Source organism: Neoarthrinium moseri (genome assembly GCF_022829205.1).
Source record: "Neoarthrinium moseri strain CBS 164.80 chromosome Unknown scaffold61_Wmoseri_CBS_16480, whole genome shotgun sequence".
Classification (NCBI taxonomy): Eukaryota; Fungi; Ascomycota; class Sordariomycetes; order Amphisphaeriales; family Apiosporaceae; genus Neoarthrinium; species Neoarthrinium moseri.
This window is the reverse complement of record NW_026055175.1, coordinates 136,090-160,869: the sequence shown is the minus strand read 5'-3', so window position 1 is coordinate 160,869 and position 24,780 is coordinate 136,090. Positions and strand designations below refer to the sequence as shown.

The 24,780-nt window shown below is 53.7% G+C and overlaps 7 protein-coding genes across 7 annotated transcripts; 2 read left to right on the top strand and 5 right to left on the bottom strand.

Annotated features, from left to right (window-relative positions):
- Positions 1-1,959: 1,959 nt before the first annotated feature.
- JN550_010992 (uncharacterized protein) lies at positions 1,960-7,893 on the top strand (the record flags this gene model as incomplete). Its single annotated transcript, XM_049309309.1, has 4 exons — positions 1,960-1,970; positions 2,021-2,038; positions 2,194-7,527; positions 7,590-7,893. The coding sequence occupies 4 exons, from the start codon at positions 1,960-1,962 to the stop codon at positions 7,891-7,893; spliced, it is 5,667 nt and encodes a 1,888-aa protein (XP_049167083.1).
- A 1,076-nt stretch (positions 7,894-8,969) lies between these two features.
- JN550_010991 (uncharacterized protein) lies at positions 8,970-10,430 on the bottom strand (the record flags this gene model as incomplete). Its single annotated transcript, XM_049309307.1, has 6 exons — positions 8,970-9,321; positions 9,379-9,822; positions 9,887-9,918; positions 9,981-10,088; positions 10,144-10,163; positions 10,223-10,430. The coding sequence occupies 6 exons, from the start codon at positions 10,428-10,430 to the stop codon at positions 8,970-8,972; spliced, it is 1,164 nt and encodes a 387-aa protein (XP_049167082.1).
- A 1,504-nt stretch (positions 10,431-11,934) lies between these two features.
- JN550_010990 (uncharacterized protein) lies at positions 11,935-13,728 on the top strand (the record flags this gene model as incomplete). The annotated part of the gene is made up of 6 exons (XM_049309306.1): positions 11,935-11,976; positions 12,052-12,283; positions 12,340-12,366; positions 12,474-12,669; positions 12,745-13,158; positions 13,212-13,728. The coding sequence occupies 6 exons, from the start codon at positions 11,935-11,937 to the stop codon at positions 13,726-13,728; spliced, it is 1,428 nt and encodes a 475-aa protein (XP_049167081.1).
- A 696-nt stretch (positions 13,729-14,424) lies between these two features.
- JN550_010989 (uncharacterized protein) lies at positions 14,425-15,209 on the bottom strand (the record flags this gene model as incomplete). The annotated part of the gene is made up of 4 exons (XM_049309305.1): positions 14,425-14,497; positions 14,559-14,661; positions 14,722-14,827; positions 15,042-15,209. The coding sequence occupies 4 exons, from the start codon at positions 15,207-15,209 to the stop codon at positions 14,425-14,427; spliced, it is 450 nt and encodes a 149-aa protein (XP_049167080.1).
- A 688-nt stretch (positions 15,210-15,897) lies between these two features.
- JN550_010988 (uncharacterized protein) lies at positions 15,898-17,151 on the bottom strand (the record flags this gene model as incomplete). The annotated part of the gene is made up of 1 exon (XM_049309304.1): positions 15,898-17,151. One exon carries the CDS (start codon positions 17,149-17,151, stop codon positions 15,898-15,900), a length of 1,254 nt encoding a protein of 417 aa, XP_049167079.1.
- Positions 17,152-18,896: 1,745 nt separating this feature from the next.
- On the bottom strand, positions 18,897-20,493 carry JN550_010987 (uncharacterized protein; the record flags this gene model as incomplete). Its single annotated transcript, XM_049309303.1, has 3 exons — positions 18,897-19,016; positions 19,085-20,386; positions 20,470-20,493. The coding sequence occupies 3 exons, from the start codon at positions 20,491-20,493 to the stop codon at positions 18,897-18,899; spliced, it is 1,446 nt and encodes a 481-aa protein (XP_049167078.1).
- A 901-nt stretch (positions 20,494-21,394) lies between these two features.
- JN550_010986 (uncharacterized protein) lies at positions 21,395-23,122 on the bottom strand (the record flags this gene model as incomplete). The annotated part of the gene is made up of 3 exons (XM_049309302.1): positions 21,395-21,767; positions 21,830-22,682; positions 22,885-23,122. The coding sequence occupies 3 exons, from the start codon at positions 23,120-23,122 to the stop codon at positions 21,395-21,397; spliced, it is 1,464 nt and encodes a 487-aa protein (XP_049167077.1).
- Between the last annotated feature and the right edge of the window lie 1,658 nt (positions 23,123-24,780).

Below are 24,780 nucleotides of genomic sequence, written 5' to 3'. Positions count from 1 at the left end.
CATCCATGCGCATGGCAAGTGATGGAGAACAGATGGAGCACGCCGTATCTGAGGAAAGCACTCCGTTCGACGGTTAGAATCGAAGTTGCGTACCGGTAGCTCACAGGCACGAGGCTCGTTGGACTCAGCCGGGGTATCGGGATGGGAGCTTGGGGAAGCTGCAAGGGTTTCTCTGGCTCAAGCTTTCCTCGACAATGACGGGTCACGTAGCGTTGCAGGACAGGGTTTTCGAATCGAATGGTAAACTCCCAATCGGTCGAAGTGGGAGTTGCGGTCTTTTTGGACCGGAGTCGTCTGCCATCCTGTCAGGACCTGCCTGCAACAGGACGTCGTTTGCCCGCCAGCTCGGCCGTGCAAGTGACTGCACTGCGCTGGGCAGAAGAGAGAGGAAAGAAAAAAGACCAGATCATCAAAAACTGGAATCGTCATTCCAAGGATCCAACCCACCCCCGTCGAGCAAAAGACGCCTGGCAGCGGCGTGCATGAGCTAACGGCACTAGCGCGATTAAGCGAGAGCAAGCATGGCCTGGCACTGCTGGCAGACCTGGGCGCGTTCAAGGTCGAGCAGCGAATTGGGCGGCGCGGCGGCCTCGAGGTGGCTGCCAGAGGTCCGGCGGCAGGTGGCAGGAGGCAGGGGTGGGTGGGCCAAACCCCTGCCGGCGAGCTTAGGCTTGAAAAGTACTTAAATATGGGTAGACATATTAATGGACGAGCTCGCCCACTTTGCGAAAGGAAGTCATCAGACAGGACCTGCAGCTTGTTTCCGCCGACGCGTTCGACCGTCCTCCGAACCACACCCGGCAACGGCCACGGCCACGGCCACATACAACCACGCACACAAGGCTCCAGCCCAGCCCAGCCCAGCCCAGCAAGGGCCCCCCCGAGCTTGGCCAGCCAGTTGCGACAAACGCGACTTTCCACCATCCCCAGGCCTGCCACATCCAGTACTGCCCATTTGGTCAGGATTGGGGACTGCGCACGCTCCACACCCGCAGTTTAACGCAGTACCACTTTGTGAAGCGCCGCGGCAACCATATCGCGTGCATCAAGCACTACGTGCATTTATCGCCAACTCGTTTTCAAGGCTGCATATCTCCCACGATTCCATTCCTGCCCACCAACGCAGAGTCACTGCTTCCATCGCCAACCCCGGGCCTCCCCCCTTGCAATACTTGGGACCTACCTGTCGCTTTCAAAGCATCTTCTGGCGTTGGCGGTTTTGTTGCGCGTCGCCGAGTCGACAAATCGATTCCCAACCTTTGATAGGTTGCACCAACTTCACCACATCGCATATCGGGTAAGTGCGACTACCACTCACCTTTCCGCCCACCCCTGCAACATCGCACCCCCACAGGCCCCATCCCACTTCCACTTCCACCTTGTCGCGATGCCAAATACGGCCTCCTTGATACTCCTTCAGTTCTGCTGCATTGCTCTCCATGTTGCACAGCCTCAACTGCAGCTACTCGGGGGCTCCTTGTGATTTCACCGCTAGCGCCACGTCAGTGTCGCTTTCAAAGGTGTTCCCTCTTGCGCCCAGGCCTCACTGCACGTAACTCTACACACGATGCTTGGCATGTAGCTATACTCGCTTGCAGCTAGGAGCCAAGCCCACCCTATGCAAGCCGTAGAGTACTCAGCCGTATAGTAGACTCTGCCAGCGTATTGCATCACTGTCACTTGCCGCAGCATCTTGCACAGTCGCTGCCTACTGTAACTGACAGTATCGCGTCATGCTGTCCATCTATAGGCTGCTAGGCATCCAAGCTTCCTCACACTGCACCCACTTCTAGTGAAGCGTTGTCCAGCTACATGGATATGAAATATCCAATATTCTCTTATATCATCTGATCCACAAGCGTTGCTGAAGCAGAAGCTGACTGTCTCAAGAAAATATCGCCATCGAGATGAACCTTTAGCGAGTGTAGGCCCCACAGCCTGCCATCGTGAACACCGAAGATGGCGTCAAGGTAAGCCGAGATAGACTCACCTGAAGGAACATCTGCTGACTGCCTAACAGATTGGATCGTCTCGTAACGTAAGTGCCAGTGGCCTTTATTCCTTCCCATCGCCATATATGCTTGAGACGAGCTTTCACCTGGATCCGACTCAGTCCGAACGACATGGTGCAGCTCAAAGTTCACTCGATTACACAATACGGCGAGGCATGCATCGAAGCTAATACCTAAGCAGGATCCTCGAGACGGGAAGCACAAAGCTGATCAAAGATACTGCCGTGAATCAGCTAGCCGACTGGCAGAAACAGCATCCGGAAGAGCTTTTCAACCTCCTCTCCAGGGTGGTACCGTATCTGCGGCACAAAGACTGGGACACGAGGGCAACTTCTGCCAAGGCGATAGGCAAGATCATCGAGAATGCACCTCACTATGATCCCAATGAGGATGAAGACTCCTCCGTAGAAAAGAAGGAGGAGCCTGCAGGCGAAAATGGCCACGTCAAAAAAGAGGAAGAATTGGAGGTGTCACTCGAGGCTGATGAGTCTTTCAGCCTAGACACCTTGGACATGTCGAGGATTCTGACTTATGGACGAGACTTGCTCAGAACAGGCAATGTGGACCTTGCCCTGGTGAGCCTGGATCCCCAAGCGCGGCTCGCTCACCAAAAAAAGACACTCATTGGGCGTCTCGGCCTGCTTGGCCGTAATTTCGAAGATGATGAAATACCCATCTCCGTCGAGAAATCCGCTAGCCCAATGACCCCTGCAGATGTGCCGGCCAGCAACGGTCTTGCGCGACAGGACAGTTTAGCGAGCTCGGGGCCAAGTCAGCCGGCAGAGGAATCAGGACTGAGCGCCCGGCAGCTTAACGTTCTCAAGCGGAAACGGAAGCGAGACGCACAGAAAGCGGCCCAAGGCAAAGGCGGTTTCGGCGATCTTTCAATACGCCGCTCGTTTACTGACAAGTCCGACTTCGATGATACGCCGATGCCGGATGCAGAAACCAAGAAGAACGGCAAAACAGACTACTTCTCACTCGACCGACCCGAGAACATTGATGAGGACTCCAAGGTCGTTTCCGAGTTCAAGGGTCCTGTCATCCCCATCAAGTCCGAAATAGAGACTGAGGATGAGCTTCAAGGAGCTGAGTGGCCATATGAGCGATTATGTGAGTTCCTCAAGATCGACATTTTTGATCCACAATGGGAAACACGGCACGGTGCTGCGCTTGGACTGCGCGAGATCTTGAGAGTCCACGGTGCTGGTGCTGGCCGATTAAGGGGGAAATCAAGGGCCGAGAACAACAAGCTCAATAAGAAATGGCTTGACGACATGGCTTGTCGCCTCTGCTGTGTTCTCATGCTTGACAGATTTACGGACTATGCCTCGGATACATCTGTTGCGCCAATCCGAGAGACCGTCGGCCAAACCTTGGGCTCGTTCTTGAAGCACGTCCCGCCCGAGTCTGTTTACAGTGTCTATCGACTGCTCTACAGAATGGTCATGCAAGAGGATCTCGGTTTGGAGAGGCAGGTATGGTCTGTCTGTCACGGAGGAATGGTGGGCCTGCGTTATGTTGTTGCTGTGCGGAAAGACCTTCTGCTGCAGCATAACGACATGATTGACGGCATCGTACGCGCTGTTATGAAAGGCTTGGGCGATCTCGACGACGATGTACGGTCGGTCAGTGCAGCTACAATCATCCCCATGGCAGAGGAATTTGTCACTCTGCGCCCTGCTGCGTTAGACGAGCTCATCAACATAGTATGGGAGAGCTTGTCCAGCCTTGGCGATGACCTTAGCGCCAGCACGGGTAAGATCATGGATCTCCTGGCTACTCTATGTGGCTTCCCTCAAGTCCTCGAAGCCATGAAAGCCTCGGCCGAACAAGACGAGGAACGATCCTTCAAGCTCCTGGTGCCCCGCCTATATCCATTCTTGCGCCACACCATTACATCTGTTCGCCTGGCAGTTCTGAAAGCTCTTACCACATTTGTTAACCTAGGCGAGGAATCCCTTGGCTGGTTAGATGGCAGAACTTTACGTCTCATCTTCCAGAACCTGCTTGTTGAGCGGGATAGCACCACCTTGAACACATCTATGGAACTTTGGACGGCTCTGGTCAAATGCTTGGCGAAGAAACCGGATCACCTCGCGCAAGAGTTCCTGCCCCACGTTGATGCTCTGATGCAACTGACACTGCATCCTGTCGGCGTGTCGCGCAACCCAATTCCAATGAACGCGTCTTTATTCCAGAAGCCATCTGGTGGCACCTATACCATTCCAGGCTTCATGTCCCAGGCTACGCGGAAGGGATCCGAACCGGAAGGCGAGCGGTCAGCAAAGAGAAGACGCAAGTCGGGCAAGGCTGATGACGTTCCGACAACGACGCACTCCCACGACCTCGATGGACATATGATGCAAGGAGACGTAGACCTCGTTGGCATGGAAACACTCGTCCGGTCCCGTGCCTATGCTTCTAGAGCAATGGGTTTAATCATGTCTCGAATTCCGGCGTCTGGGTTAGAAGCATACGATGCGACATTGCTACCCGGTTTTACCTCATCATACTCGTCAACTCAACTGACGTCTTGCATTATCATTGATGAGTTCGCAAAGAACAGCCCCAACGGCAGCGCCGAGACGAGATATGTCGACGAACTACAGAAGATCATCGAGTCCGGAAGACCTTCCCATTACCGCGACCTGGTTAGTTACGTGCAGCGGGTGCGTTCGCAGTGTTCGCAACTCATGAACTTGTTCCGAGATCATGGCAAAGTCTCTCAGAGCAAGTTGCCAACTCTGCCCGTGGTTGTCCAAGGTGAGGCAGAGGCTGGGCCCAATGCTTTCTCTGTTTCATTAGCCGAGAAATATGTTGGTGACGACTACGAGCGCCTTCGGAAAGCCATGGCACCCGCCCAACGTTTGATAGTTACCAATGATCTGGCCGAGGCCAGGAAATCAACGGTCACAGCAATCGACGAGGCCAAAGCCGTCAAGGAAAGCCGTGATGTGCGCATCAAGGCCGCCGCAGCTTGTGCGCTGATTGCCATGAAGGTCTTGCCAAAGAAACCGAGTCCTCTCATTAAAGGCATCATGGACAGCATTAAGCTGGAGGAGAGCCACCTACTGCAGTGTCGTTCCTCGGAAACTATCTCACGCCTTGTGCAACTCTTTACTGAGAAAGGTCGCCGTGGACCAGCAGACAAAGTTGTTGCTAACCTCGTCAAGTTTTCTTGTGTGGAGGTTGCCGAAACGCCTGAGTTCCCTGTACACGCCGCAAAGACAGACTGCATCTTGTCAATGCAGAAGGAAGAGGATCGCGTGGATCATGAAGATCCTGAGAAGTTCGCACGCGAAGCCAAGGCAGCTCGTATCACGCGACGCGGAGCCAAGGAGGCCTTGGAGATCCTGGCGAAGACGTTTGGCGCCGAAATCTTCAACGCGGTCCCAAGTCTGAAGAAGTACATGGAGGAGCCCTTGATAACAGCCTTCTCAGGCGATCTGCCCGCCGAGGCGCGAAACCCAGAGCTCACACTAGGCCAAGAAATCGTTGACGCCATGTCAGTGATTAGAACCATGGCGCCTACCCTCAATCCGGCTCTGCACCCCTTTATCATCGAGCAACTACCGCTTATCATCAAGGCTCTGCATTCCGAACTTTCTGTCTACCGTTATATGGCTGCTAAGTGCATGGCAACGATTTGCAGCGTCTTACCAGTCCAGGGTATGACGTCGCTCGTCGAGAAAGTGTTGCCATCTATCAGCAACCCGTTAGATCTCCAGTTCCGTCAAGGTGCTACCGAGGCAATATATCACCTGATTGCCGTGATGGGAGATGGCATTCTGCCATATGTGATCTTCCTGATTGTCCCAGTTTTGGGACGCATGAGCGACTCCGACAACGATATTCGTCTCATCGCAACGACCTCGTTCGCAACCCTGGTCAAACTTGTGCCACTTGAGGCCGGTATACCGGATCCACCTGGTCTGTCTGAGGAACTGCTCCGCGGCAGAGACCGTGAGCGGACATTCATGGGTCAGCTTCTCGACCCGAAGAAGGTTGAAAACTTCACCATTCCAGTGGCGATCAATGCTGAACTCCGTTCCTACCAACAAGATGGCGTGAACTGGCTCAACTTCCTCAACAAGTATCACTTGCACGGCATCTTGTGTGATGATATGGGTCTTGGCAAGACGCTCCAGACAATTTGCATGGTTGCTAGCGATCACTACAACAGAGCCGAAGAGTTCAAGAAGACAGGGGCATCGGATGTCCGCAGACTTCCCACACTTATTGTTTGCCCTCCCACACTCTCTGGCCACTGGCAGCAGGAATTGAAGACCTACGCCCCCTTCCTAAGTGTCACTGCTTTCGTTGGCCCACCCGCAGAGAGGCGATCTAAAGCATCCCAATTCTCCACCTCGGATGTAGTCATCACTTCATACGAAGTCTGTCGCAACGATACTGAATACCTTGAGAAACAGAGCTGGAACTACATTGTGCTCGACGAGGGCCACTTAATCAAGAACCCGAAGGCCAAGATCAGTGTTGCAGTCAAGAAGCTCCCAAGCAACCACCGATTGATCCTTACCGGTACGCCAATCCAGAACAACGTGCTTGAGCTATGGTCGCTGTTCGATTTCCTTATGCCCGGATTCCTTGGAACCGAAAAAGTCTTCCTTGATCGGTTCGCAAAGCCAATTGCGGCCAGTCGTTTCAGCAAGGCATCATCCAAGGAGCAAGAAGCTGGCGCCCTGGCCATTGAGGCCCTGCACAAGCAGGTGCTCCCATTCTTGTTGCGTCGTCTGAAAGAGGAAGTGCTTGACGATCTTCCTCCAAAGATTCTGCAGAACTACTACTGCGATTTGAGTGACTTGCAACGCAAGCTCTTTGATGATTTCAACAAGAGACAGGGGAAGAAGATCAGCGAGACAGCAGGCAGGGAAGACAAGGAGGCCAAACAACATATTTTCCAGGCGTTGCAGTACATGCGTAAGCTCTGCAATTCTCCCGCTCTTGTCATGACGCCAGCGAACAAGATGTACGACGACACCCAGCGATTGCTTGCCAAGCAGGGGACCAGTATCGATGATCCCGTGCATGCCCCTAAGCTCAGCGCACTCAAGGACCTCCTGGTTGATTGCGGCATTGGCGTTGAGGGCACTGACTCCAACGACCCGCTCTACCAACCCATCAAGCCACACCGTGCCCTTGTCTTCTGTCAGATGAAGGAGATGCTTGACATGGTCCAGAACACGGTCTTGAAGCGCATGCTTCCATCAGTATCGTATTTGCGACTCGACGGATCCGTCGAGGCCAACAAACGCCAGGATATTGTCAATAAGTTCAACAGCGACCCATCTTATGATGTTCTCCTCCTGACCACAAGTGTTGGTGGTTTGGGTCTGAACTTGACAGGCGCTGACACCGTCATCTTTGTCGAGCACGACTGGAATCCCCAGCGTGATCTACAGGCCATGGATCGTGCACATCGTATCGGTCAGAAGAAGGTCGTCAACGTCTACCGGCTTATCACGAGGGGTACCTTGGAGGAGAAGATCTTGAGGTAAGTCAAATCATTTCCCTCTGTTTACATCTGACCAAAATTTTGACTAATTCCTCGTTTAGTCTCCAAGCATTCAAGATTGATGTCGCCTCCACCGTCGTGAATCAACAGAACGCCGGGCTTGGCACCATGGACACGGACCAAATATTAGACCTCTTCAGTCTGGGTGATACGGGACCCAACCTCATAACTGATAAACCCAAGGACGGGATCGAAGGGCGCGAAGAGGATATGGTGGACGTTGAGACCGGTGATGTACGGGCTCCTGGCAAAAAGGCCTGGATTGACGACCTCGGCGAGCTATGGGACAACCGCCAGTACGAAGAGAGCTTTGATCTCGATGGCTTTATGAAGACGATGCAGTAAGGGGCGGGCTTTCTGAAGGCCGACCCCGGACTCAGATCAACAACGGACAAGGCTCGTGACTCTCGCGACTTACGGTAATGAAGGGACGGAGGGATGTACTGGTATAATGTAGCATATCTTATCTCGCCGGCAAGCGAGCAACGCGACTGTCTTCGCGTGAACCAAATGCGATTTGTTTTTTCTGTTCTGCGGCCGATGGGGCTGACAGAATTGTTATGTTCTACAATACGCTACTTTTCCGCATCGCAATGTTGTGACATGACTCTGACCTCCTTTTGTGCTGGGCGAAAACCAGCTCGAGTTGTGACATAGAAAATCTGGCAGTGCTGGTCTCGGCGGCGAACCAACTGGGAGAATGCTACACTGGGGATCGATTTCGGTATTTCTTCTTGATACTGCTGCCCTCAATAACCGCCAGCAGGCGGTTTCATCGGCGACCATTCTTTGGGCCTGGCACTACTCTGTCTGGCTAACGCTGTTCATGGGCCGGCCTCGGCTGTGCTGCCGGGCATCCATGAGTATGAAACGTGAATTTTTTCTTTTAACCTAGTTTGACCAACGAATAGCAATGATTGGTGGGTGGGTGAGTAGTAAGTATGGGTTGCACGAAGCTAGGACAAGCGGCGCCGATGCATCTTTTAGCGCCCATGGAGTAGCGATACTGCCGCTTGATGCTCTGGACGTGTCTGAGTTGATATAGCCTCGCCCAAGAAATTTCGCAGGATGTTATTTCATCAGCAGCTACATAGTATACCATAGACTGCATGTTTCGATACCACATTGGGTATCACGTTGAAGAAATGGGCGAAATCTACCGACCTCACAACATGCCCATGAATCTCTTCATCTTTCTAAAGCCAATAACGGCAGCGCTCTATCGTAGCTGTATATAATTTATTGCTCAACGCTCAATATTGAAACATATCTTAAAGTAATGTACAACAAGCTCACGAGGATCCAGCTGTACTTTCAACAGAATCAGACTCAATCGTATCAGAGCAAGTCGATCATCCAGTCATACCTCTACAATCAAAGATCCTCGAACAGTGCTTCCTGGTAGCGCAGCTTCTACAAAATCATGGCAAATCTTTCGAATAGGAGATGGTCGCTGTTCGTGTTTGCATGATGGCTTCCTCGCTGCCCGTTGCCGAGACGTGACCGGTGCCTTCTGACTTCCGACTTTCAACGCCGACGTGGTAATGATCAGGACTGAACTGATCTCCATATTCGATCTCGGCAATGGTGTCGAACTGACGGCTCCTTGGTGCGCCAAAGGTTCGCAATGGGAAGCTGTCCTTAGTGCCTTTGCCGGATGAGCTGCCCGCACTCCCTTTCTCGGTTCGGTTCGTTTTGGAGACGACGTGGTTGAGCCACACCCGGAAAGTGGGAAGAGAGCCGCAGAGAATGATCAAGTTGGACTCAACCACACTATGAAAAGTCAGCAGGGCAGAACATTACTGTCTTGAGCTTTTGAGGATCACTTACAGCCAGAGCATAGCATCAGCCATAGTCCATGGTGTGTCAGCGCTGTTAATCATGGACAGTAGACTGATCAAACGCATCACAGCTGCCGCCAATGTGATGGTACCGATGCCGAACCAAGCTATCAAGCCTGCCTTGCGCTTTGCAGACAGTTGTAATCCTATCACGGTTGGGATCGGCTGTATCATCAGGAGTAGATCAGTCACACCCCCAGTAATGGCTTGCAACATGTACCACGGCGGGCGCGCGATGCAGTTGGTACCGGTGTAGAGCCTGAGGTTCCACGCCGCAGCCACGGGCCGGCATGCGAACAGGACGGCGAACCATACTGAGCCAAAGCAAGCGATGCAGAGGAAGCCGGTAAACATGATGCCGTATCTATACCACCGAGCCGGCGACAGTCGATAGTAGAAGAAGCAAAGCGATAGTTTGGCCAAAACCGTGCCACTGTTGTCAATGTCTTGTCAGAGATGACCATGAGAAGGCAAGGGGTCGTTCAAGGGATACTTACGTGATGGCGGTCAAGGTTAGAGCAGTGATGACCTGTGGTTACTCCTGTTAGGTTTCATCTCTCTGATATAATCACAAGTTGCTGACAAACTGACCTCTGTCATATATATGCTCTTATCCAAGGACTGTTCCCAACCGTGGAGCCCGACCAGCCCTAGCCGCCACAAGTGAAGCATCATTACCTGTGTAGCTAGCAGAAAGCCCTACGCGAATGTGGTTAATATACATCAAGGTTGAGAACCGGTAGATCTTACTTACCCAGGCGATAACGAGCAGGTCTGGAACAAAACATGGGTTAGAGCATTCGTAATGGACACATTAGATTCTCGTTGCTTACAATCATCGATACGGAATTTTCGTAACAGATACGCCGATGTATAGACGCGCTGTATCAAAAACAAGGTTGCGATCGGGAACTCCACACCAAAAGCCCACATGACATGTTCTCTCGTTTGTTCGTCACGGTACGGGTGGGTGAAGTTGACGACCCAGCCCTCAGGCGGAGGCAACATCACTTCCGTGCCGTTGATAATGGGAAACGCCATGACTAGTTTTCCGGCAGCTAGATTGATGATGGCTATGCTGAAGGAGACAATCAACGGGAAAGGGAGCACAGGCTTATAATGACTGAGGGCGAAGCCGAGCGACAGTGATCACTCCCTTTTCGATCGACTGGCCTCGCGGTAGTTGTTGCATTTTGCTGCGCGGCAGCGACCGCATCAAAAGAAAGAGCTCCCTGTCCGTATTGGGATTGAGACCCCTGTTTACTGGTGTGATCACATCTTCCGGGAATTACAATATGACATCCGACGGAACCATGGCCTTAGGAAGCAATACTCAGAAGTGTGCCCAATAATCGACGACTGGCAAGCACTCTCTGAAACCAGGTATCTCATTAGTGAGTGTTTCTGCGGCGGCACAGATAAATCGCTGCGACCTCTCACAAGGCCAGCGGTTCAATATAGGGGGATATCAAGGGTTTCTTGATTATCATCATCGGCAGTGTGGTCACTACATGGGTATTGGTTACTAGTGCCATGGTACTGATTGGCATAGCATAGGTACGGCAGAGTCGATGCCACAGCCATGCATCGGCTTCGGCGTGTTCATCATAGGTTGCCGAGAAACGACCCCCACAGCCAAGTATAACCCCAGACTGTCTGTTTTTCCCCGACTGAGTGCCTGATTTGATCATCGCCTAGGCTAACGATGGTCAGATTTCATTACGAAAGATTGGCATGTGCATGCCGTTTATAGAGACAGCCATCTCGGAACGGTTTTGGAGACTCAAGAAAAAGCAATACTTGTGGAGACGGCTGGCCAAAGTAACCCTGCTGAAGCCGCATGCAAGGCTAGCAACGGTGCGTTACTGGAGGGAGCCCGCGACTTGATCAGAATCCTGGTTATAGCCCCCCACCTATCAGGATGCCGATCACTGGCATGCCCCCGTACAAAGCTGTAGTAATTACGACCAACGTCGTATCAAAGGAATCTAGCCCCTCGCCGTCTCTGAGGGGGATTTATGGGTCTATAAGTGCAAGGGAGGTGGGAATAAGACCCGGGTGCGGTTCCGCGGATGCGGGAGGCCCCACCCACGGGCAGCATCCTACAACGGGCATTCAAGCGAACCGACTAGGGCAATCTCAACGGTCTACAGAATACGACTGAGGTTAGGAGAATAATACCCTGGATCCAAGTCCTTTTGATGTTGATCCTCTCCTCTCCCGGGCTCTCCTATGCTTGCCCCCCGCATTCCAAGGGTTCCGAAGGAATATGACCAAGGCTCGCTACCAATCCAGATGCTGGCATATGTATGCGCGCCCTTGATAACGGCCATGTGCCCATTGTTGCAATTTGTGTCAGGTCCTGCAGGTCTTGTGTTCCCACCGCACGCGTTTGTGACATTTTCGTGGGTGCCGTGTTGAATGTGAAACTCTACGTCCAACTGGTGTATACCACGTCTTGATCATGCAGTCCCTCGTCGGTTCCCTATTTGCTTTTACCTCATTGATCGTACCAGCCGTTGCTTCTCTCTCTCGCCGCTGCAACATGCCAACCCCAGCTCCCGGAATCCCGAGCATTGACACGACAGTAAGTGAAGCTGGAGCACCAACTCGTCCGTGCTTCTTACTCTTCTTGGAATCTGACCTGTTGCTTCTCACTCAGTGCCAACTCTTGGAAGTCGCCGGTGTTAATGTATACCGCCCCAACAGCACTCAATATGATGATCGTGAAGCTGCTTATTACTCGGCATCGGCTCGGATGGATCCGGCCTGCATTGTGCAGCCTACGACACCCGAGCAGGTCTCTCAAATAGTCAAGACGTTGAATGCCACTGCCGCGACCAATTGGGCCGTTCGCTGTGGCGGTCATATGGCCTGGGGGCCTGCTGCCGACAGTGTGTCCTCTAGTGAAACATGGTTTATTGCATGAACTGATGCCGAAGCTGTCTAGTCCACGATGGGATCACGATCGATCTTGGTAAGTCAGACTTGAACCTTTAGTGAGGATTGCTCGCATGACAACATGACTGATGATCTACTTAGGACTCATGAATAAGACCGAGTACGATTCTGAGACCAAGATAGCCAAGATACAGGGGGGTTCGCTGTGGAGTGATGTCTACTCAACTCTCGAGCAATTCGGCGCTACTGCTCCCGGTGGTCGTACCTCGACCGTGGGAGTTGGAGGCTTCACGCTCGGTGGAGGTAACAACTTTTACAGCGGCAAAGTTGGGTTTGCGTGTGACAATGTTGTGAACTACGAGATCGTCCTTGCCAATGGGTGAGTATTATTTGACGTAATCAATCGACGTGCTCTTTCAGACACTGGTCAACTAACACAATCTCACCCTGACAGAGATATTGTTCAAGCCAACAGCACCGACAATGCCGACCTGTGGAAGGCTCTCAAGGGTGGCTCATCTAACTTCGGCATCGTCACGCGGTTCGACGTCCAGGCTTTCGATGCCGGAGACTTGTACGGAGGCCTCGTGATCCACCCGCTCAATACTACCGGTCAAGTTGTCACTGCCTTCTCCAACTTCGTGGACAATATTGTCAATTACCAAGCCGGCTCCGCTTTTAGCTTCTGGTCGTGGGTCAAGGGAGCCTCTGAGTCGGTCATTATCTCTGCTCTTCACGACACCACCGGCACCGAGAACGCGCCCGCGTATGCAGAGTACGCAGCCATCGAGCCTACGGTGTCGTCAACCCTCAGGCAGGACAGCCATCTGAATTTCGCAAAAGAGCTCGAATTTGCGAAGGGGAACCAGTAAGTCGCCCAGATCAGCGAGAAAACTAAACACCGTCTGACAAGCCTTCCAGGAATGTCTGGTTCGCCATCACAGTCAAGAACGACCCGGAGATCCTGCAGTTCATAGTGGACCAGCACAACGCATTCATCCCAGCCTGGCAAGAGGCGACGGGCGATGACTCGTTCAGCCTGTACACGGTGTTCCAGCCGCTACCGAAGATCCTCTTCGACCACGGGGTGGAGAAGGGCGGCAACGTGCTCGGCATGGACCGGCAAACGGGCAACTGCGTGCTCTTCCAGGTCTTCATGGTCTTCACAGGCGCGGCGCTGGAGCCCCTCGCCCGCAAACAGCTGGTGGCGTACCGCGAGGCCGTTAGGGAGCAGAGCGTCAAGACGGGCACCGATGTCGACTTTGCCTATCTGAACTACGCCGACAAGACCCAGGACCCGATCACCACCTACGGCGAGGAGAACGTCGCTTTCCTGCGCGAAGTCTCGGCCAAGTACGACCCGGACCAGATTCTTCAGACACGTCTCCCGGGTGGATTCAAGATACCCAAAGCGAAAGCCGGCACGGTGACGAGATAATGCGTTAATGTGTAGTTGTTGAGTTTTCGTGTGTAATAAAATACATAGTCGTGGCCTATTTATAGTCAGCTTTATAATGATATATACTTCTGCCAGTCTCGCACTGGCTCCACCTTCAAAACATTGCAATGCTTCTCTGCGCACATCATATGCACAGGACCAGAAGGAGGACGTAGGAAACGGCCATAATAGGAAAAGAAAATAGAGTAGAAATAAAAGAGATGGCCAAAGAACAAAATCAACGGTCGAGCAACGTCGATTAGGCCTACCTAGCTCGCAATCTCGTACTAATCTGCGTCCCCGAACGCTTTCGCTCTACCGCCCAGGCCTGTGCATGGGACTTTACTTGCCGTCGCTTGATCCAGTCGAAGGCATTGCTGCCGCAGGGATTCAAACACTGGCCATCTCCTTGTGGGAGCTTTGGGCACCAGAGAAGTGTTTTGCAGCACTACGTACCGATGGAGTTACGAACGACTAACCATGAGTGCGCTGCTGAACGGAAGAGCTTCAATTACCCACGTACTTTGATACACGAAGCCCTAGGATTCTATTCACCCTGCTCCCGACTACTAGTTATGTACCTCCGTTACCAAGATCCCTAGAGAGATAATATCATCGTATATAATCACCGGAACGTACGCTTACTACACCAGGGCCGATGTGGGCAAGACTCGGAATAGGACTTGATTTGATCTCCTATTTTTCGCCCTTCGCAAGTAAGTCCTCGACTCTCTTGACCTTGTCCTGCGCCGTCTGCTTTTTGTCCGTCCTAGAAGAAGTCAGAAATCCACATTGTCCTTATTGACTCGTCTAAGGGCATCACAACTTACCTCGTCCCGACTCTCATCGAGGTCTGCACCCTCAGGACCCCTTTCTGATGCACTACAGAATGCGCCTGTCCAATGACCCGCATGACCTCGTCCCAGGAGCCCTCTACATGTGGCTGATTAGCCTCTCGCTGTACGGGAAAGCAAACCGACAGACAGAACTCACCAACGGTAGTGCCGGCCGAGTGCATTGTGTAGGCGAGCCCGCTGTCCTTCAGCAGCTTCTGGACCTCGGCCACCTCTTCGGCTACCGAGACGTTCGCCGTGCCGACCTAGTGGGCTTGCGTATCAGTCATGGTCGCACTTCGTAAATCCTCATGGTCCATGACAAGTGCGTCGGACGGGGAATCCACCATCACTTCCGCCTCTCCCGCCGGATAAAAGAGGGGGGCAGCTCCATGCCCGAATTATTTCTGCAACAGCATCCCGTCGGGTTGATTAAGAGACGAAGGGAAGTCTCCGGAGAAAAGAGCACCGCCAACTCACAGGCACGAGACAGAAGTCGGCATAGCACCGCTCGGGCGTCGGGACGGTACTGTAGCCCATCCTCACGGCGCCTCGGCACGGGATAGCAGTTTCAAGGGCCGGGTAGCGCCAGTGCAGAGCAGCGGCGGTGGTGAGTCTCGCGGGCCGTACGACGGCGGAACGGAGCATGGGAACTTTCTGGCAATCTCCGGAAGGCCGCACTACCGAGACAAACTCAGCCCCTTTCGTATGGTTGATGGGGATAGATGCCGTGTATGCGCGATGCGTTGTAGCTTTTGGCTGTGAGCCCCCCGTGACGTCCGTCTAACTTAGTCCGCTCGGGGGGTTCTGCGGCGGCAAGACCCGGCACTAGGCCAACTCGGCTCTGAACTGGCGCCCCCGGCTTGACGTTACGTACCAAGATTGCGCAGCTCTGGGGCGTCTCAATCTCGACTAACGTTAGTGAAATAACACAGGTGAGCGAGATGAGGCGACCACGGCGCGCAGAGCCGAAGCAGGATTACCAAGGCAGGTCTCTTCGAGAGAGGATTTGGTTTGGGATCATTTGTTTAGATTGAGAATCTATCTATGTAGAATAATAGCCTGGAAATTTCCCTACTATGCTGCTATATGTCCCGTCTCGCAATTTTTTGGTTTTGAGACTGATGCTGATTTGAGATGTATGTACGGCCCCTTTTAGACCGAGAGGTTAACTCTCATGTGCTCAGGGCACCTCTGTCTCCTGATGTGCGCCCCCGTGAACCAATCTATGCCATCCGGCTGATGCGTGGGTAGTCCCCAAAATACAAGAGAACGCCATCGCTATGCATATAAGAAATGAAACAAAATGGAAAATGTGAGATCTTTGCATCGCCGTCTAGATGAGTAATACGGCACCGGCCAACGCCGCAACAAGGGCGCCAGATGCAAGACCCAGGTTGCGGGTCTGGACGCTGCCGCTCGTGCTCGTGCTTGTGCTCGAGCTGGTAGAGCCGCTGTCTGAGCGGCCGGTGGCAGTGATGCCATTCAGATTGTCGGCGGTGTCGATGGCTGGGCCCTTGTTGAAGAAGTCGACGAGCACAAACGTGGGGCTCTGGCCCCAGTCGCTGTTGCAAGTTTTGGCGTGCAGGCCCAGATTGCCCGCGGTAGTGGTGTCCGGGCTGTTGGTGGTATCGATGTTGGTAACATCGGGAATCTCGTAGCTCAGGACGACCGAGTAAGCAAAGTGGTTCATCAGGGGTAGCATGCCTGCCGAGATGGCGGCCGCGGACGAGGCGTAGCCCGAGGGCCGGTCGAGGGTGCAGTTGAAGCCCGAAAGCGAGGTCACCTCGTACGCAGTCTCAAAGACGTATGAGAACTCTGGCAGCAGGTACGGGTAGCTCGAGTCGGCGTCGATCGAGGCAATGAACGTGACCAGACGGGTGTTGGCCGAAATCATGTCGGACAAGGTAGGCCAGGTCGTGCTGTTGCCGGCGCTGCCACTGGGCGTGTAGCCATACGTGTCGATGCCCGAGGCCTTGAAGACGGTGCCAAAATCCGACGCCTTGAAGTCATCCGAGTTGACAATCAGTAGTGTCACCACCTCGTTGGGGTTGTTGTCCATCCATTCCTTGATAATCGAAAGCCAGGACTGCAGGGTTCCTGCATCGAGCAGCTCGCAGGTGGTGTGACACATCTCGATGGCGCCGTTCAGGTCATGGACTTGCACCTGAAGCAGGCGGAGACCACTGTTCAACGCATATGTAGCATTCAGGAACTGTGTCCCTGCTATCGAGTCATCCGTGCTGGAGTCTCGGAGAAAGGAGGAGTCATGAGCTCCCATGTGTGTGACGTTGTCGTAGGTGCGGCTGCACAGGTCGGGTGAGTTGTTGCATGCTGTACCCGACGACACGGCCTTCGCTGCGGATGATGCCGTAGAAAAGCCGGTGGCCGAGCTGCTGCTCGCCGAAGCATAATTTAATGCTGCTGATGTTGTAGTCGGTGTCGTCGAGACCGAGTTGCTTCCGCTGCCCTGGCCACCCTGGCCGCCCTGCCAACTACCTGATGAGTCGCTCCATCCTTGAGGAACTGCATAAGCTGTCGTCGACAGAGCGGCAGCAGCGGTCAAGAATTTGGATATCGAAGGAAACATCCTGACCGGGTCTGTATTAGAAAGGAGGGAAGAATGGACAGGAGAAGATTGTATGTATAACCCCCGTCTTCCTAGTAGCTTATTCACGAGCGATAGAGAATACGGCAGGACGAAGAAGTAAGAGACGTATAATAGATAAATAGAGAAGGAGTAGAAACCTTCCTACCTCGAGGCGTTTTCCGGAGGCCAGCCAAACCCATATATCATCTTACCTGGAGAAGGGGACCCATGGATAAACCCATCTGACGCATGATCCCCAACCATGCCAAGCACTGCGGGAAACAAGCAAGAGGCAAGGGGTCGGTGGCTAAGGTAGAGAGCCGCACGTTCCCGGGCTCAGCTCATGCGCTGGGAGAGAAACGCTGATCCCTTGATCCCCTGGGCCCCACGGGTCTGGCGGGTGCCGTGGGGCGGTTAGCCCTCTGGGCCTGGGCCAAAGGCGGGACCAGAGGCGGGACCAAAGGGGAACTGGGGAGGCGCAGTGCCCTGGTAGCGACGTCAGCTCTGGGCAACTGGGCCTCGTTTGGTTTCGAAACCAGGCCAGACGCGCGGTGCCCGTATTTTCATCTGAAGGGGCGACGGCCTGAGGCTTTAGTCCGGACTTGGGTAGAATGCTCTGCGCCGCCGAGGTTGACGAGCCTGCTCATAAATCGCATTAGATGTGTCAAGCGTAACTAACATACGTCGCTCGGCCGCGTCAGTGAGACCCGTCCACCCGGTCGGAGCTCTATTTTAAACTCTCTAAACTCTCTAGATCCTGTCCGCCCTGGCGCCTTGCACCAGCGGCCGTGAGCTGCCAAACGTTATACACAGTAAGCCAAGCAAAGTAGGAAGCCAGGAATAGCAAGCTTTTCAAGATCTCATTGCCACTAGGACTTGACCTGCGTATGTACTACCACAGCGTCAGACCGGCCAGTGCTACATACGTGACTGTCAAGGAGGTCGATTGGTCGACTGGGGGCGTCGCTTTGCTGGGCCATTAGACGAGATTCCCAAATGAACGAAAGAGAATAGTGACCCAGTGAACGAAACGCGCAAGAGCCAGTCTCTGGCGAGTGCAACCTGCACCGCCACGGTTGAGCATCTCGTGAAATTGGGAGAGGGCGAGAAAAGTAAGGGGGTCGAGGCGGTTGTTCGGCCGCTAACCGACAGCACCGCCGCCCATCCACCACCCTCCATCGTGTGCTGTTTCGCTGTTCTCTGCCTCCGTTGGCACGTTGCAGGTTTGTTAGTGGCCAGCGTGGGTGTCCCAGCCAACGTCTTTTTCTGCCGGGACCCACGTCCCCTGCCAACCTGCCGGCAGTGGTCGCCCCGTATGCAGCCTGGGTGGCAGGGGGCCGTCGATCTTTCAGGGTCCAAGGTTGCAGATTCGCCTTTCAAGATCATCGCCGATGGTTGGGATGGGTTGATCGAGGCAGTGGGACTGCGTCTTTTTCTTGAATTCTCTACATTTTACGATCGCATCGTTGTTTTGACATCATGAGGAAGTAGCATTCTATTTGTCGACTACTTTATGCATGTGTTTCCTGTTGTTCCTTGCCGATCATGACAAGTTTTCTCTCTCCAACCTCGACCTTTCTGTTGTGTGAATACGAGGTTCCACCGAGAGCTACTATACCTCGTCATTGAGATAGAGATGAGCATGGTCCCTGGGGAACCAAGCTGTTGGGTATTGGCACTGGAAACAACGTGAGACCAGCAACTATTGCCTTTGGCCCAACCATCGGTCCGGCCCCGTGATGTTTCTACTCCGGGTCATCGGTGTACGACTCCATTGCCGCCTGCTCCTCCATATCCTGGAGGTGCTTCTTGCCCTCTTCGGTGGTCGCATCGATGATCTGCTCCTCGAGACTGAGGATGTTGGCCTACAGTTGCATGTTAGTCATCAACTGACAAATTGCGCCCGTGGTTTTGACGTTGGGGGAAAACTCACCTCACTTAACAAGCCAACGAGCTCCTCGGCCTCGTCGACCTTCATCTTGCCCAGCACCTCGTTGACCTTGTCCAGGCTGCCCGTCTCGAGCGCCTTGCGCATGTCGGGCTTGAAGCCCTCGAAGATCTGGCGGCCGTGCTTCTCCGCCTCGTCCTCGCTGTTGGCCGGCGGGATCTTGATGTTGATGACCGTGCCCGGCTCCACGGCGTGGAGCTGGATCTGCTCGACGCCCTGGCCCCCGTTTGCCGCGTCGGCAGCCCGCTCCGCATTGATCTCCTTGCAGCGGCCCTTGATGCGTGCGTAGGTGTCCTGGACGTCCTTGTAGAACACACCCTGGGCGTTGTGGCCCTTGGTCGTGATGCGCTTGAAGAACAGGGCCACGCCGTCCTTGCCGAGGGCGCGGCAGTACTGTAGTAGTAGAGCCTGGTGAACGCAGTTCCGTGCGAGGTCTTCCTTGCCTTCGAGCTGTGCGTCGAACGCCATCATAAGAATTCCATCCTGTTCCTTCTCGGATATGATGTTGGGGTGCGACGAGATGAAGTTATTACTGTCTCTGTATTCTGTCGACTTGATCTTGGCGAACTTCTGCGCATCCGGAGATGCCTGGACCTCGGAATCGTCATCTGGGTCCGTTTGTCTGAGTGACTCCGGGTTGTTGACATCGAAGCTAGGGTTCAGCAGCTCGACCTTGCTCTCCTCCTTCTTTGTCCCTGCCTCTGCCGGTGTCGACTTTGCGACATGTGAACTGTCAAAGCCCGTCTTGTAGCTGTCGCTCGTGATCTTGCCCTTGTCGGCGTTCTCCAGCTCGTCCAGCTTCTTGTGAAGCTCCTTCTGGAGGTCCTCGACCTTCTTCAGGTGGCCGGCGATCTCCTCCAGCATGCCCTGGTACCGGCTGGCGGGCTTCTTCTCGTCCAGCGCCTTGTTGACCTGGTCCAGCAGCGTGGCCATCATCTTGGTGTAGGTGGGCGGGTTCTCGACCTCGGAGTGCACGCCCTCAGGCCGGGCCGGCGGCTTATCCTCCTCGGGGCTGCTGGGTGCGGACTCCATGACAGCCTGGAAGGCGACCTCGGCCGGGTTCCGCGACTCGGCCTCGTCGGCGTGGGCCTTGAGGGCGGTCAGGAGGGAGGATATCCGCTTGATGAGCCCATCGTTGATCTGGCGCTCGTACTTGAGGGTCTCGATATGCTGCTTACGCTGGGCGCGCTCGGCGTGGATCTGGTTCTGCTTGGCGCGGATGAAGGAGCGTTTGTCGACGTTGGGGTGGACTTCGACGTCCGAGTCGTCGCTGAGCTCGAGGGCATCCTGTAGGGCGGGGGTTGGCGTTAGACCATGATTATAACGACATGAGAGATTCCACGTGGACAGGAGGCCCGACGATGACTTACCCACTTGCTGTAGTCGACAGGCATCTTGGCGAAAGTCTGTGGTGTACTGAGTGTGTGGAATCACAAAAGCTGGCGGAGCTCAAGTGTAGGCTACGATCTGCCTAGAGCCTGATGTTGACCAGGTTGTAGAGAAGCTTCTGGACACCGATGTGTGGGGTTGCAAGGCGGCTTGCTTTCTGGGGCTCAGACTTCGTATCTTACAGGACTGGTGAGTTGAAAGAAAGACTCACATACCGAGGCACTGAGAGTTCTATACTTGTTCATGTAATAGTGGTCCAGACAGAGATTGTGTCTGGTAATCACAGTTGCTACACGGCGTGGAAGCGGGGTGACGAAATGCCCCGCGTTTTGGAAGCGCGCGTGAGGCCTCAAACTAAGGGCCATTGACTGTGCTATAGCACATGCAGATTACAATTGGAACCCTTTTAACACAGCCGAAGAGTATATGGTAATGAACTGTCTCATATGAAATATGGTATGCTATCCTTCCGTTATCACGACTTTCCCATGGTCCAGATACTTTTCATAGGGGTATTGGCGACGTCGTTTTATGAGTTCATTATAGGGCTGGGAGTATAACATGCCTCAACTGTGCAGTCTCAATATAAAAACCGTACTCACATCCGTAGGGAGTACTTTCACACACACACACACACACCAACGTAATTCCACAGGTAATTCTCCATCAAGCACTGGATCCAGACTCATGGTCTTGTTTCGTACATGCGCTCCTATCTAACAATGCACTTTTGTGTAACCTTTTGGGTATAAATCCAGTACACTTCCCTTGTTCTTCATTCCATCAGTCCAGCTACAGTACGGCTCCCAGTGACACTGCCATTGTCACCGCCTCGTCCCGCTCCCAGGATTCCCAACCCGTGTAGTTCTCAAGCCAGCTCCCTCCCGGCCGGATGCAAACAGTGCTCTACCCTCGGACGGTCTGTTTCTTGCTGGCCTTGCGCATCTGCTTCTCCTTCTCCTTGTCGAGGAACTTCTTCTGGGCCTTGGCGTCCAGGGCATTCAGCTCAGCATCGCGCTTGGCCTTGCGTGCCTTGTCTCGCTCCAGCGCACGCTCCTCGGCCTTCTCGTCATCGGCAGCCTTCTGGATCTGCTTGATCGTCTCGGCACGGATCGTGTTGACCTTGCGCATCACCTCGGCCCGGAAATGACCCGTGGCAACCAGATGGTCAGGGAGGCGCAGGAAAGCGGTGAACAAGGGGACCAAGTCGTCGTAGTTGTTGTTCGAGGGCAAGCGGTAGCGCAGGAAAAGTCGCTTGCGGGGAGTAGTCTCCTCAATACTGCAACGCAGTTAGCCAGATGAATTCGCTGCGAGGGCCAAGTTCCGGGAGCTAAAACTTACGTCGTAGGCCGCTCAAGGGGCTGGTCGGTGACGATGAGAGCCTCGAACAGATCGCCGGCCTTCTCCACAGCGGCAGCCAAGTCCTTGGTGAGGAGCGCATCGGTAATCTCGGCGCTCTCGCTCATGACAGTCAACCAGGCAGGCAGCTTTGCGTTGTCCTTGGTGAAGGTGATGGACAGATCGTAGCGATCATCACGGAGCTTCTTCATGTGGTCCTTGTTGACCACGGCCCAGACAAATCCGTCATAGGTGCTCTTAGCGTCCTTGCCGCGAAGCTCAGAAGCGCCGGGGAGGTTGGGGGCGATCGAAGCCTCCTTGCCATCGAAAGGATAGATGGTGGCCTCGACATAGTCAGCCGGGGCGCCGAAGCTGTCCATGAAGAAGCCGAGGATTGTCTCGGCCGTAGTCATGAGGGGGTTGAAGCGCTTCTTCAGCGTCAGGATGACATCCACGAAGGCGATGTTCTGACGGCCAGTCGCGTAGGTCGAGTACTCGAACAAGCTCTTCTGCTTGAGGAGCTTCTCAGGCTGCTTCTCGGCGCCGGGAACGCCATCGAAGCCCGTGAGCGCAAACTCGCTGGTCAGGGTGGGCGCATGGGCCTTGATCCATGCCTTGGCCTTGGACTTGTTGAGCCTGGAGCCGATGAAGTGCAGGGTGAAGATGACGGCGATGACGGCCAGAATGACGCCCTCAGCTTTGAACTCGGAGAGGCTGTGGCGCTCGTGGATGTTGTACCACTTGGTGTAGGGACGGTCCGTCACAGCAGGTCCACTGCTGGACAGCGTAGCGCCACCAGGCGGCTTCTCGAAGGGGACGGGCGAGGGGGAAGGTGCCTCGGCAAAGTCGGCGAAGTCTGTTGATCGCTTGTCAGTCCGTCGTCGTCTTCTCTTCCTACAGTCGGACGATACGAGGAGGACGTTCTCATGGAGACGTTGCCAGAGGGTGCGGGCGGCCAGTCGCGGACCGCTGTGCCTCGAGCCTCCGAGGCCGCTTGCGAGCGCGACTTGCTGCTGCACGGCCTGAGAGGGCAAGGAAACAAGATCAATTGGACTTACCCGAGTCGGCCGACGGGGCTGGCTCGCCAGACTTGCCCCCTCCGATGATATTCTTGAGAAAGTCCGCCATGGTAGCTGTCTCGGATGGCAGGCGGTTGAGACACGACGAAGGGGGAAAGGGAGCTGTTGCAGGTGGAAGCTCCCCGAATTGAAAAGGGTTCAGAAATTGGCCCATGCTGCGCGGCGCTGCGCCGCTCCACTCAAACCACTCGTTCTTCTTCTTCGCTCTTCCCCCCATCCCGTCCCCATGCAACAACCATGGACCTGGGTCTTGGCGGATGCGGAGGAAGCCGGCCTTTAGATCCAACTTAGAACGTCAGTCCGCCTGGACCGGTCTGGCCATCCTTTTTGGCCTCTCCTTTTCCAATCTAGGTCCACCTGCACACCAGCAAGACGACAATCAACATGAACAGAGAACACTTAGTTTTCTGGTCATGCGAGCGTCTTGGTCCGGTCCGTTGAGCATACCCCGAAATGGCAACGAAACCATGGTTCAGAGCGAAACGCAACCCTCACAGTACATCTCACGATGATCCTGGGCATATAAGTCGCCATCAAAGAGTCTCCAAAAATCGTTCGCTTCGGATGCGAGGCGCGCTTTCTTCTTGACTTGGTAAGAGCGTGTACAACACTATGCCATTAGAACTACGTCGTCAGTATTCCAAAAACCCAAATTGAAATATAAAGGAGGTCCACCTCGATACACGGTCTCTGTGACGAAGAGTCGCGTTGAAGAAGCCCAGATTGCCCCAATCTTCATCAGCAGCATTCTAAGAGCGCTAGCATGTGTCCAACATAAATGGCCATATCAGAACCATTAGCTGTCTTCCATCAAATCATACATGCCCGAAAGCATCAGGTATGACATGCAACTCCCGAGAACCTCTGGCTATGTCGTCCAAATCCCGATTACTTTTATTGGAGATCAATTCATACCTGTCTTGAGTAGATCGTACGGCCTCAGTGGATACCGGTACCAGGTGATTGTTAGCCCTGCTGGCTTGAGAGGATACGTCTTCTATCCGCCCTGCTCATCTTCTCTCAAGCAGATGGGTATGAACCTGGTCCACGATCAACTTTGGATCTGCTAACCTAGGAAGCTAGTGATTTGTTAATTGAATGAACTGACAGTGGAGTTTCGCAGCGCGAAAGATGAGATGAGGTCAGCTACATCCAGCGTATTCAATTTTGGGCAGTTCCAGACAGAGACCAGTTCTTGTTCTACAATGTGTGGTAATTAGCTTGCTCACTCGTACATGTACTGATGCCCTCGGAAATTATCCCAATGACGGATAAGGAAGTATTGCTTCTACTGGAGCGATGATGATTGATAGTTGAGACCTTGTGGTTCATCTTTTGCAACGGCCACAGCATGCCTGGTTCTATGTAAAATGACTGCTACCAACGCAATATCTTTTTAATCCCAACCTACTCTGGATGCATTAACAGAGGCGGTGGATACTGCTTATAACGGCATATGACTAAGGGTGAACAATACATCGACGACAATAATAATGACACGCCACCTTGTATTCACTACTCTTATCTCTTCATTCACTTCCATGTTATACTATCGCCGATATACCCATTCATCTGGTGTTGTCGCCGATATAGTCTCACGCACATACACCAGACGACATCCCACATTCACATCTGTGCCCTCGCCGACATAGCCTCAGACAGCCACATCGCCGATATACCCCTCGTCGTCGATGAGGTCTCTCCAGACATTCGATATTCACCTTGCGTTCAATGATGTCGTCCTTGAAGTCTTTGATCCACCATGAGGACTGATTGTCAACTTCAAAAGCTAACTCGCCCCCATCTGTTCCTCTTCTTCTCATCTCCTCTTTCACCAACGCACATCATCTTCGACAAATCTGCATTGGTACTACT